Source organism: Haliaeetus albicilla, chromosome 14 (genome assembly GCF_947461875.1).
Source record: "Haliaeetus albicilla chromosome 14, bHalAlb1.1, whole genome shotgun sequence".
Lineage (NCBI taxonomy): Eukaryota > Metazoa > Chordata > Aves > Accipitriformes > Accipitridae > Haliaeetus > Haliaeetus albicilla.
In genome coordinates this window covers 18,656,449-18,669,187 of record NC_091496.1, presented here as the reverse complement: position 1 = coordinate 18,669,187, position 12,739 = coordinate 18,656,449, and the positions used below count along the sequence as shown (strand labels likewise).

Here is a 12,739-nt window from a genome sequence, read left to right as displayed (position 1 = left end):
TGAGGTTGAACAACCCCAACTCTCTCAGCCTGTCTTCATAGGAGAGGTGTTCCAGCCCCCTGATCAGTTTTGTGGGCCTCTTCCGGATCTGCCAGAAGTGCCAGGAGTCACTGTTCCCACAGCTTTTCAACATTTCTGCTTACAATTGAACCATTTAATGAAATGTGCAAGAGCTTAGCTTAAATCCACTTTTATCTATCATCTGGCTAAGCTGTTCTGCCAAACTTTGCACTGGTGTAGTTCAATGGAAAATTAAATATTCTGCTAAAAGGGATACTGACATCTGAGAGTATCAAAAGTGATATAGGCATTTGGGGTTAACAGTATCTCATATTGTCAGTGTATCATCTCTCAGAACGCATTTGTCAACATCAGAGTTCTAAGATCATTGGGGAAAAAAAAAAAAGTTCCAAGAGCAAAGGTAAAAGCCATCATAAATTAAACTATGACTAACAAGAACACAATAATACTTTTTGATAGACTTCAGACAGCAAAATTTCTTTTTCATATGTAGCAATTTCTCATTTCTGTAAGAATTAAGGACCTTTCCCTCAGATTATGCAGCTTTGTCAGCTAACAGAACCAGCAGGTTCTACCGCTGTGCTTGAGTACAGTCAGTCACTACAATCCTTCTCTACAACGGATGAAAAATCAGGAATCAGTCCAACTAACATAACTTGCAATTTGAAACATTACCACTCTCCTAGGCATTGTGCTCTGGGTTTTTATTCAGTTTTTTGTACAAAAAATAAAAACAGAGCACATCTGTTAACAATGCTCTAGAATTAACCTCCACAGAAAACAAGACCAGAGACAGTCCCAGTTCTGAACCTTCAAAACACCAAACTGAACATTGGGGTCATAGCTCAAATTGCTACTTTCAGTCACAGGCAAAGACAGAAGGAAGCTTTATTTTGCCAGGTATGTGATCCTAAAAACATCATAAGATCCTGCCCTGTTAAAACACTCTCCTGTTGGAAGAGCAGGAGATGCCAGTGGTGGAGGGCTCTTAAAGCCAAGGGTCAGCTGAAAGCATGTGTTAACTCAGGCTGCAAGAGAATAAGGCAGAGAACATGAAAACTGAAAATAAGTCATACCAACCTACAGCCTTGAATGGAATTGCAACCACAGGAAATGTAGTAGCTAGAGGTCTCGCTAGATATGGTTCATTTTTTCTCCCACAGCATCATATTGTTTGGCAAAATAAATAACATTTTGTTCCAGAGAAGTAACTTTCTTATTGCTGTACTGGGCCACAGGCACTTAAAAGAAGTGCTAGGAGATGCAAAAGCGGGGATGATATTGAGTAACTAGCTGTTACTCAGGAAAGAACCAAAGGGGCTGTTACACAGAGACTCCTTTGAAAAACAGTCAGTTATACTCCTCACTCCAGAGTTAGATGAGATACTTTCCCGTTATCCGAGAGCAATCAAGTGTTTGAAGAAAGGTGTCCAAAGAAGCAGTCCATCCAGAGATCGAAATAAGACACAGGCCACAAAGTCTTTAGGAGATCAATAGATCATCACATGAATGCAAAACCCTCTACCATTATACTTGTGATTCCTGTACTGTAGCCAAAGTCCATTTATTGAAAAACATGCACAAAATCTTTGAAATAAACCTCTACACCAAAAATATTGGAAAACATAGTCTAAATACGGTTCATATATTTTCAAATAGTCACCACATAACATTTTCCTATTTGCAGGGCTGACATAAAAGCATATCCATGAAGAGATGACTTCCAAAAACATCTACAATAAGCAATTTTGCCAGCCATCTGTGCAAAAAGCAGTGTAACTTCCCTTTAAACAGAGAAAAAAAACCCTAAACAAATCCCCAGCCCAACAGCGGAGCAACACACCTGGTCAAATATGAGCCTAAGCATGAAAACATCCTGGTTTGAATTTAGCAACAAAGAATATGCAGAGAAGGAAGACTGTGGTTAATCAATGCTATCTAGATTTGCCTATGTCTTTGACACTTCTGTACATAGTTCAGTATCCAAGTGTATTTTTGAGTTATTGATAACATTCAAGGCATACCTCTAATAAACATTATTTGGCATGCCAGATGTTGGACTAGCTGTTGATGGGGGGGGGAGGTTCACATAATAGCCTTACGGTTAGAGCAGTCACTAAGAAAGCACTAAATTACATCTAAAAACAGAGATTTCATACCTCCAGTTTCTAGCAGAGAAAAATGAGTGGGAAAATACCCACTCATAAAGCTAATCGCAGTGAAGGATTTACTACTACTTCTTCAATGGAGTCACTAAGCAGAGTGAGAGATTAATGAGACCCCAGTAAAAGAAGATACAATCTAGCCCATATTTCCACACTGAGCCAGAGCAGTGGGGCTCTACACCATGCTCCCAATACTGTTTTCATAGTATATGGTTAAGAACAATACAATACACTGCATAAACGGGGGGGGGGCGGAAACCAAGTCAAAAAGGTCTCAATCTCTCTCCTATCAGCCCTGCTGAAAGACATGGAATACTCCTCTGCCATGTATTTAATTGAAAATATCCATTTCTTTCTAGCTCCCCCTCCCTACCTGGTTCCCATTATATCCATCTATATCAGTGTTTGCACTTGCAATGGAAGTAAGAGTTACCAGACTTCAAATACATTTGAGAAATTGTAAATGATGCTCACTTAGCCTTAAAGTGTTGAATTCAACATTAAAAGCAGTAAGAAGACATTTCTTATGTTGATGCCAACAACTTCTGTGTAACACATCATCTGAACAGACTACAACACAACTGGTGAGACAATCTCAATGTCAGTTTGGTACTCATATTGACAGGTAGTATGTTGTAGAGGCCATTAAGTTCAAATCACTGGTTTCAATTAAAAAATGGACCTTCTTAAAAAGGAGCAGCTGGGATGTTATATAAAGAAACAAAATTTTAGTACCTTGCTTTTCTTATTTAATGTCATAAAAGCATTATTTTTCATTTCTATACACAAACTAGGCTGAAAAAAAGTTTGAATAATGACAGTTACGCTGTATGTCACATTTATTCTGTGTGCAGAGTTTGGGGAAAAAAAAAACAAACACAGTAATTCTTGCAGAAAAGATAATAAAATTACAGATCAGTTGGACAGATGAAAAATATCTGTTTTCTTCATTTTTAGAAAACAGAGAAAGTGATCTGAACTATACAGGATCATTAACAGAAGCTGTAGGCCTTCATTCAGAGGCGACTTGTTTGCATCCAACATAAATCAGCAGTGACCATTTATCATCTAACATCCATGCTGATATGGTAGCTCCTGTTGGAAAGGTGTCCAGGTGACAGTCACAGCCAATTGCCATCCCTGCTGGCAATCTCAAACAGTGTAAGGGAACAATAATACCTAGAGACCATAGTAGCCTGTGTCTTCTAGAAAAAAAGCAATTCCAGAACAGGACAATGAACAGGCATTTCTCAAATGAGCAGTGTCCACTCAAGGTATAACAATGGGATCTCAACTTAAGGTCAGGTAAATATAATATTTTTCATGGGAATTATCTGCATTTTGCATGGTACCATGCAAAATCTTTTAAGACACTTTTTTATTTATGCTAAGGGCTTGATTTTTCTTCTCAACAAGTTCCACAGATTTAAATGGTATACTGCAGAATCAGTCATTTAATATAACCGACCAGTATTTCATCATTACAACTCTCTAATTTTGTATTCTGCAAACAAAAAATATAATGAATTAGGAGAATATTTCCTCCTTCCACTTCTTATTACTGTGAAAGAACTTGCACTTACAATGCAGAACTGTAGAGTTATAGGAAATATTTTGCATTTTGGAGCTTTGGATTCCTTTTTCCTAGAACTATCACCATTTAGTCAGCATAAATACTGGGCTTCATATTGCTCTTCCATACACAATATTTAAAACAAGAAGGTGAACTTTGCAGGTACCGTTCAGTTTTGGTGATTCCTTTCAAAAGAACCATTTGCTTGCCCTTATAAGTATTACCTTAACAGAACAGCAAAACCTATAACACCATGGGGGTCTAATGTTCTATTCCATATGCTTACAAAACAGTATAAAATAAGGAAAGCCAAAAACTCATAACATCCACAACTTTGCTAAAGCTGAATCATATCGTGTTTAAAAAGTCACCATTTACATCTAAAAAGCACCTCAGTATTTACAGCAAGGCCAACAGTATAAATGCACTAAAAAGTAATTCTGAATCAAAACCATGTCATTTAGATTCCTGATGTAGCATGCAGCTGGATACCACAGAAAATTTCCTTAATTTGAACAAACTTTCTAGCATGGAAAAACACAAATCCCAGTTACGAAGGAGAAAAAGACAATTCAATGTACCTTTACAACATAAAAACAGTAATATGAAGAATTCACTGTAGGTACTTCTCTCTGGTCTACTACTGTTCATTAAACAAGTATGCAGAAAGCATGTCTGGGATCCAAAAATGTCACAACTCCTCTAATTCTGAATTGCCATTGAAGGTGGTCACCCTCTACCAGGATAGCCTTCTGAGACTGTTCTTACATTTACTGATGCTTTTGTTAAATAAACTAACTCCTTGGTGGTCACACCAAGGACCATAAACAGCCTATTTCTACTACTTCATTTTTGCCTTCTCCTGTTGAGAACCTACCAAATCAGACGATCTTTCTTCAGTTGGAGAATATTACATTATATTTATCACTATAGCAACTAACCTAATTGATTTGATGCAGGTTTCTCTTCCACCATAGGATGGAGCCACTATCCCTAAGTATAATCTAAACATTTATGAAAGAAAAAATGATCAGTTTATCATTTTACCACATCAAAGAAAACGTAATGGGCTTCAGAAATTAAAGTATAAATGAAAGTGTAATGGTCTGTACATATACATCCAGAACACACTTTATAAATATGCTTATCTGTCAAGTGGAACTCAGAGCATGGTGTTTAGTGGTTGCTCTCAGTAATAGGGCTTATTATTGTACAACAAATACATTCTCAGAAACAAAGATTCACAAAGTAATTAGGGGGAAGAAGCAGCAACATTCATATAACTGGTTCAGGAATATGCTTTGTCAGACTAACAGATTAAAAATGAATATAAGCAAGGTAGATCAAAAGTTTTATTTATAGTGCTATAAAAAAAATGGAAAAATGGATAAATTTCTGATTTTTTTTTTTTTTGGAGCTGCAGAGTTTGATGTAAACGTAGTAAAATGATACACTGAGAGATAATCACATACGAGGTTCCTGTAATTAGTTTAATAATACAGTCACCTTTGTTGTTTTTTTACAGAAGTCTGCTTGATATCAGAGATTTAAGTTGTTATACTTCCATATACCTGAATATAAGGTATCTGGAAAAATACAGAACACGTTACATTGTCAAATTCTTTTACTTCCTAAGAAATATGGCAAGGCTGTTATTCTTAAAACATAACTAAGTTGTATGTCCCCCCTACCCTCAGTTATGCTTTTCTTCAAAAAATAAGGAATCAGATGAAAAAAAAAAAGACTGAATAAATCCTAGATGATTTTTAAAAGAATTAATAAAATTTACAGTAGTACTACTTTACCTAGAAATAGCCTCACATTTTTTTTTCCTCGATTTTTAAACATCTTCATCCTTTCCACAGAGCAAAAACATTTTTTGCAATTTTTCAAATACTACCGCTAGAGAAAATGTTCATGGTGCTTCATTAACATTTGGAATTGCAGTTGTCAAATCAGTGAAACATTACATAAATGGTGGAGTGTTTTGACACTGCATATTTTAAGCTGCATGGTGCTTTTCAGTGCTATATAGAATGAAGAGCGTGCTATATAGAATGAAGAGCGTACTACATGTTTGAGGAACACCATCTACACTGGTTGACAGAACTAATTAGAAACTGGTAATTTAAGCACACCAGAAATTGCCTTCATATTATCAGCTAACATTTGCATTGTTCAGCATCATTAAACAATGCAAAAAATAAATAACGAACAATATATAACAATTAAAATGGACAACTTCATTCCTTAGAACAGAACATTGTCAAACCTCCCACTGTTGAATATAAATAATTTTTAAGGTTTCAGAGTTTACAGTTAACTCTTTGTGATGCTATGCTGATAGAAGATACCTGCACAGAAGAACTCGTATCTTCTCATAAAAAGCCTGGGACCCTCCAGACATTTCTAGCACAAACTTAACAAAATACTTCCTATTACAAATATGTAGCTGAATTCCCTTTACACTTGAACTATTCATCCTGTAATACTGCATTTACTGAGTCACTTGTCTCCCAGTACGCACACAAATTCTTTTAAATCTCAGTATGTTGTTTAGTATACCCTCTATATTAGCACACTGAATATGGCATTATATACAAACTGAAATTATTTGTGTGGCCTGTTTGATATCAGAATTTTTATGAGACGTGTAATGCAAAATGTGCTTAATTAGAAAAAACAATTACCAAATATGTTATTCTTTTTGGAATAAACCTCTTTCAGTGTTGTCAGTACAAAGAGCCCCTGTAACATGCAAAAAAGAAGTGATTTAAAGGTTCTCTTAGCCAATTACCATCTTGTTTCAGAAGAAAAACCTCACAGAAAAATGGAGACTATAATACAGTTGGAGGGAATGGAATAGAGGGTTAAGAAATGCAGCAGGCATGCTCCTGAAAACCAGAATCTATTTCCTATTCATCATAAGCTACACCTATTACAGCTCAACAAGACAAGCCCAGTGCAAAGTCTTTCACGCTACAGCTAATGAAAGGAATATGCACTATGGGTAAATTACAGACCACATTCAGCTCAGGTTGGGAAAATACAGTGTAGATTCATTTTGGCAAAGTTGTGCAGGTCCCTCCTGATAAATTACATATTTTTTTTTATTATTATTGCATAGAAACTGCTTTTTCTGTTCTCTTTGAAAGAGTCCCACTCTGGTACTATGGACTAACTTGCATTCCCCACAAGTATGGGCATTAACTGTATTTGTATTACATAACTGCTTGAAAATTGCTCTTGCCGAGAGCAAAAAAACTAACAAGAAAAAATAAAGACCTTTAAAAGTATTAATAGTCCAGGCACTTGATTCTTACAGATACCTTATCTGCAACTCAGTGTGATTAATGGACAATCTACCAAGCCTGAAAAAGAATGTACAAAACTCTACCGATAACCTGTGATGCAGCTCTAAAAGTGATAGCATGGGCTCACTAAATTCCTGAGGATATGCTAAGGAAGTGCCAGGGTTTGTTCCAATGCAATTTCACAGTCAGAGAACCCCATATGATCCCAGTGATGTTAAGACATCTGTCATTTGACTAAGTATGTGCTTCCTAAAGGAATGAACATAAGCCAAACAGCTCCTGTTCATGGAAGGGGGACGGGGGTGGGAGACTGTGTACGTGGAGAGAACAGCCTGGGAGAAAGCTGGTAACATCCGATAATAAACAGTGAGCAGTGGATCACGGTTACTACCGCTAAAAAGTTTGTTCCTAAAAGCCAAGAGATGTTTCTGTTTGGGCTGGAAATGCCGCATCTCCAACCTACAGACCTCTCATGCTCCCGAGAAGCAGCAGTATTAAAGCGTTGGTCTACGCGCTTTACCATGGGGGAGCGGGGGGAGATGCGTCGAGGTGGCAAGCCTACGGCACAGTACCTACGCCTGACAGCTTCAGAGCTTAGCCTTTGCCAGAAGCGTTACCTCAGATGGGAAGGGCGTGGATTTACGCCCAGCAAAAGCACCAGGACAAACATGTACTTACTGCAGTAAGCGATTAGGAGACTAGCCAGGATCATGATAGCCCAGAAAGTTGAGGACATGCTTGGCAAGGCGTTGGCATCCTTCCTACTGCTTCTCCTGGGAGATGGAGCCATTGAAGCCACTTCCCCGGTGGGGGGGGAAAGTCAGACAGTTTCACCAGTCAGCTCTCCCCTTGACTGATGGCCTTTCTCCACGTGTAATCCTCAAGGAAGGCATCTTCTAACGCGGCTCGTCAGCAGCAACATGGTCCTGTTGCAGGAATCATCTTCCAGCCAGAAAGCCAAGGCGACTCTAAAACACGCAGGACTTCGGCGCGGTGGCCGCAGCCAGCTTTCCTCCCGTTGCTGGGGTGAGATCGCTAGCGTGGTGGGGTTCACTGGGACTCGGACGCCCGGCGTGGGGCCGGGCTTTGAAGACGTCCCACGAACGAGCCTCTCCTCACGGTTTTGCCTTTTTTTTTTTTTTTCCCCCCCTTTCCTTCTTTAATTTGCAGAAGTTGTCTCGCTGGCTGTCCTTTCCCCGCCTCCTCCCCCTCCCCGGGAGGCAGACCTCCGCAGGCCGGGGCCCGGGCCCGGGCTGAGGCGGTGCTAGCGCCGGGAGGCCTCCCCCGCCCGCCCGCCCCCCGCCGCTCTAGGGCGACCCCCGCTCAGGCCGCCGCCGCCCGCCCGCCCAGGGCAGCATGGCCGCGGGGGCAGCGGGCACGGAGGGGCGAGGGCACCCCGGCGGCCACCGCCGCCCGCCGGCGGGGGAGGGCTCCGCCAGGCGGGAGGGAGGGCTCCGCGCCCGAGGCCAGCGCCCGCCGCGGAGCGGGGGGCGGCGGCGGTGCCCGCCGAGGGCCGAGGACGGCGGCGGAGACGGGCAGCCCGGCCCGCCGGGCGAAGAGGCGCCCCGGCCCCCGCGGCGAGTCCAGCCCGATCGTCCCCGCCGGCCGGTCCTGCGGGCTCGACGGGGCGGAGGCGCGACGGGCGGCCGGATCCGCGGCGGGCGGGACACTTTACGAGGAGGGTCGGCGGCGGGTCTCCTCCTCTCCGTGCGCCGCCAGCTCCGCTCTTGGGCTCTGCAGCTAGAGCGGCGCCGGCCCTTCAAGTAAAAAGAGAAGGAGGAGGAGGAGGAGGAGGGGGACGGCGGTCACGCCCACAGGTGAAGAGCGCACGGAGCGGTCCTTCCCCCGGCGCCGCGCCACCTGCGCGTCCCCGCCGGAGCAGCGCTCCCGCCCCCCGGGCGAACATCGGCCCCGCACCTGCCCGGCGCCGGCGGCGCCTCCCCCGGTCCGACACTGCGGCCGGCGGGTCTAGCCCTTGGCGCTGGGGAGGACTCGCCCCGCAGCGGCCGCCCCCTGCCTTGCCGGCGGTGGGGGCCGGAGCGGGCCGTGCGGCGGGCCGGGGCCGGGGCCGGGGCCGGGGCCGAGGGGCGCGGGGCGGGGCGGGACGAGCCGTGTGGCGCCGCGGGGGTAGAGCCAGCTCCGGCCCCCTGCGTCTCCCCGCGGCCTTCGGCGGAGAGGCGGCGCGGCGGAGCCGCCGGGCGGGGAGGGGAAGGGGAAGAAGGGGAAGGGGAGGCAGGCGGCGGCCGCCCGCAGCCCCCTCGGGCGGGCTTCGGTCTCGGCTGAGGCGGAGCGTGGCGGAAGGAGGGGGGGCCCGGGGGCCTCTGGCCGTCCCCTCACCTGCACGGCGCGGGTGGAGGTCTCCGCGCTGCATTCTGCCTAGACACGGCCGTAGGGGTTAATGGCAACATTCCTCCTCCGGTATTTATTCATCTGCCGTCCTGACGGGGACTGTTGGCGCGCGGTTTCTGTCGCTGTTGTGGCAGGGACACATCGCTGTGAAACCCGATTCGGAGCGCTCCGGTTCACGTGTGTGCCGGTAGCCTTTATGGTCGTAATAAAAACCAAGTGGATTAAGAGGGAGCGGGTGGGTGAGCTTTTCCACTCGGAGTCTCCATAGCAATGTCCTCAAATTAATATTTTAAGTTCTGCAGAAGGTAGTCACGTTCCGAGTACAGGTGGGACTGGCAGACCAGAAGAGGAGCTTGGTCACAAAATGTCCCAGTCATCTCCTCCCGTGTTTTGCTTGCGTAGTGAAAATACCGTGAAAAAGTAGATGTGTGTTCCTTCAGTAGCCCCGGGTTTGTCCGATTGTTTGCCACTTAAACATTTGGACTTAAAATTGTGTATGAATGACCCATTATTTACAAGACAGGACTATAGGGCCTTTTTAGTACAGCTGCACTTAACTAGATACTTGGAACTAAGTTCAGTTTTGCACCATGAGGGCATCGTCAGTGTAATCTCTTTGATTTCAGATCTGATTTTCTACCCGAGTAGTTTGCATCCTGAACTGGTAGGGCAGTAGGCTGATGTGCTCCAGTATGCTTCACAGAGGTGAAGCTTTAGCTATCACTGGGTACATGCACAACATCCCCTTCCAAGAGGTGACTTTCCTTTCCCTTATTTTCAGTGGGAATTTCTTTTCTATTATATTTAAAAACTGGAATAGAGCACAACTCAAGCATTAAGGCAACATGCCAAGTTTTATTCTTTTCCCCCACATCATTTGAAAGAGCATTTTATTATTATTTTGTATTTAGAGACTAAATCCTTGTAACACCTTCTATCCCTGACTTAGACACTAGATTTTCTTTGTAAGTCAATATAAATTCCATAGCTCCTTTTGTATCCTGAAGTATTAGTTCAGTTTGATGTTGTAAAGTACTACCGCCTAATGAGTTTTTTTTAAACAATAGGACTTTCAAATTTCCTGTTCTCAGAACAAATGTAAATAAGTATTAAGCAACAAAAATGCCTCAGCATGATGTGCTGCTGTTCATTGCAATTCCAGGACTAACATGTAAATTAAGCAGTTTTCTGTATGTATGAAAAGAAATTTGATTTCCATTACAGCTGCAAGTATTGAATGTACAGTTGAATAACATATTTTAACTATTACTAAAAAGAAAAAGCACAAGTATGTTGACAAGAGATATATAGTATGATGTATAGATTAAGAGACTTTAAAGCCACAAGGGATAGCTGCAACAGTATATAGGCTACTGTACCTTTCAGTATAGTCCATAGTAAATCTTATAGTTTACCTATAAAGTTGTGGTTATACCAGAGAATTTCCCTTGGAAATACATCCGGCTTTCAGTCTGAGGAGTGGGAGTCATGATTACTGTTCACCTAAATAAAGCCCGAAGCTTGATGCAGAAACTAAAGCATTGCTTTGCTAGTTCTGAAAACTCACATTGTTCGCTTGAGATCAGGCTAATTCTTGTGTCGGAGAACCGCTCAGTTACTCAGAAAGTAACCTACCACTCACTGAGAACAAGAACCACCGAGCTGGGGCCTTTGTGTTTCTATCTACATCTACCTGTAATAGTTTTACATAAGGCTTTTTATGTGAAGAAAGATTTTCAAACATTGCATTCTGATTTGATTGTCAAAGACAAGACTTAAAATCACTCTTTAAAAATGTGATTTTAGATCACTGCTGATTTATTCTCTAGGTGTATGTTGATCCCCAGTCATGGTCTGGCTGTTCTGCACTGTCTTGTATTGAGAAGTACCTCACCCTAGAGTGACACTACTCACAGAGTAAAACCCTACTCAGTGAAAAGGTGGCAGAATGTGATCTTAAATTAATTTGCTTGCCTCTTTCTTGACATGTCCCCTTTACATTGATTTTCAAGGAAAATGTCTGAAGACTCTGTCTTTAATGTCTCCCTCATCTCCCAAGAAATTCCCAGTATTCCGACCTTTGTGAGTGCAGAGATGTAGAAACAATGATTAAACTCATGGACAGATGTCTGAAAGCAGACAAGAAAATAGAAACCCAAGTTAAAGGCTGTATATCAAAGTGAAATAAGCTTGTCAGAAATCAGGTTTATTCCCATGCAATCAAAGACGCAGATCTCTTGTTCTGCCATTGCTGTTGGAAGAGTCAATATCTACAAGGAAATTAAAACAATATTTAAGTTATTTATTAAGATAGGTTGTGCCATTGCTCCAGCTGAAATTGCAAGCAAAATGTTTCTGTTGATTAGAAACAGGCATAGTTTGAAGCCTGTTGTATGCTCTATCTATGCGTCAGACAGTTTGTCCATGATGTTTATATGCACTGCTGCTTTCTGCTAGGATGTCAGACCTGTAAAGCCTGTGCAGTGATGTTGACCTCTATTACAGGTGCAGCTTACAGAGGATAAATCCTAATGTTTATTTAGCATCAAGCATATACATGGTAGAAGGGAGGTAACATTCCTTAGATTTTTACAGAGACCTTCCGTTCCTTTTGAGTTTGCTTATTTACTTTGAAAAGAGAACGTTTAACTAAGAAGTGGGTAAATTCTATGGCAGTACACTGATTCAGTGTACTTCATAAAGAATTATAAACCAATAATATTTAAGCCAGCAATTGAGTTTTGGCTTTAGATAAAGTAAAATGCTTCAGTTGATTCTAAATGTTGACTTTAAAGAAAGAATGATTTCTGAACGGACATTGTTGTTTAGATCTCTTAATTTTGAGATAAATATGAGTAAAATAGATGTAAAAGAATAGCATCATTAAAAACTTTCTTTTTACAATGCTAAAAGCATGAATTACATACAAAAGCTATGTAACATCAGGTTGTTTAATCTCAACAGAATTTTCAGAGGAAGAGCAGTGGAGATTAATACTAAGAAAGTAAGCTCTTCACCTTTATTTAATCATTTACATTTTTAACAAAGTAGTTAAAAGACTGTATGTCTTTTGATAACAATCCATAGCACCTCTTTAACAACGACAGCAAGTATCAGAAAAAATGCAAGGGAATTGCAATTTTCTTCCATCTTCCTTGAGAAGAAGGGCTCAGTGGAGACCAGTCAGATGATACAGATTCATGGTTAAAGAAAAACATTTTTAGTTAGATTTTGTGAGATTTGCTATCTTTGCATTTACTAATCTTAGGCGGTGTTTGAAAAAAAAGGTTTAAACTAGACACATAGCTCAGTGATTT

General features: G+C 42.0%; 1 protein-coding gene across 6 annotated transcripts in view; it reads right to left on the bottom strand.

Annotated features, from left to right (window-relative positions):
• TAFA5 (TAFA chemokine like family member 5) overlaps window positions 1-8,999 on the bottom strand; it is a 434,888-nt gene extending 425,889 nt beyond the window's left edge. For 2 of the 6 annotated variants that reach the window (XR_011327760.1, XR_011327761.1), the window contains exon 1: window positions 7,752-8,993. Coding sequence is in view for 3 of the 6 variants with exons in the window: in XM_069801904.1 (XP_069658005.1) it covers window positions 7,752-7,863 (112 nt within the window). In the remaining 3 variants the exon portion in view is untranslated. Of the gene's footprint in view, window positions 1-7,751 lie in introns of all 6 variants that reach the window. The other 4 variants (XR_011327762.1, XM_069801904.1, XM_069801906.1 and 1 more) reach the window with 4 other exon arrangements.
• Between the last annotated feature and the right edge of the window lie 3,740 nt (window positions 9,000-12,739).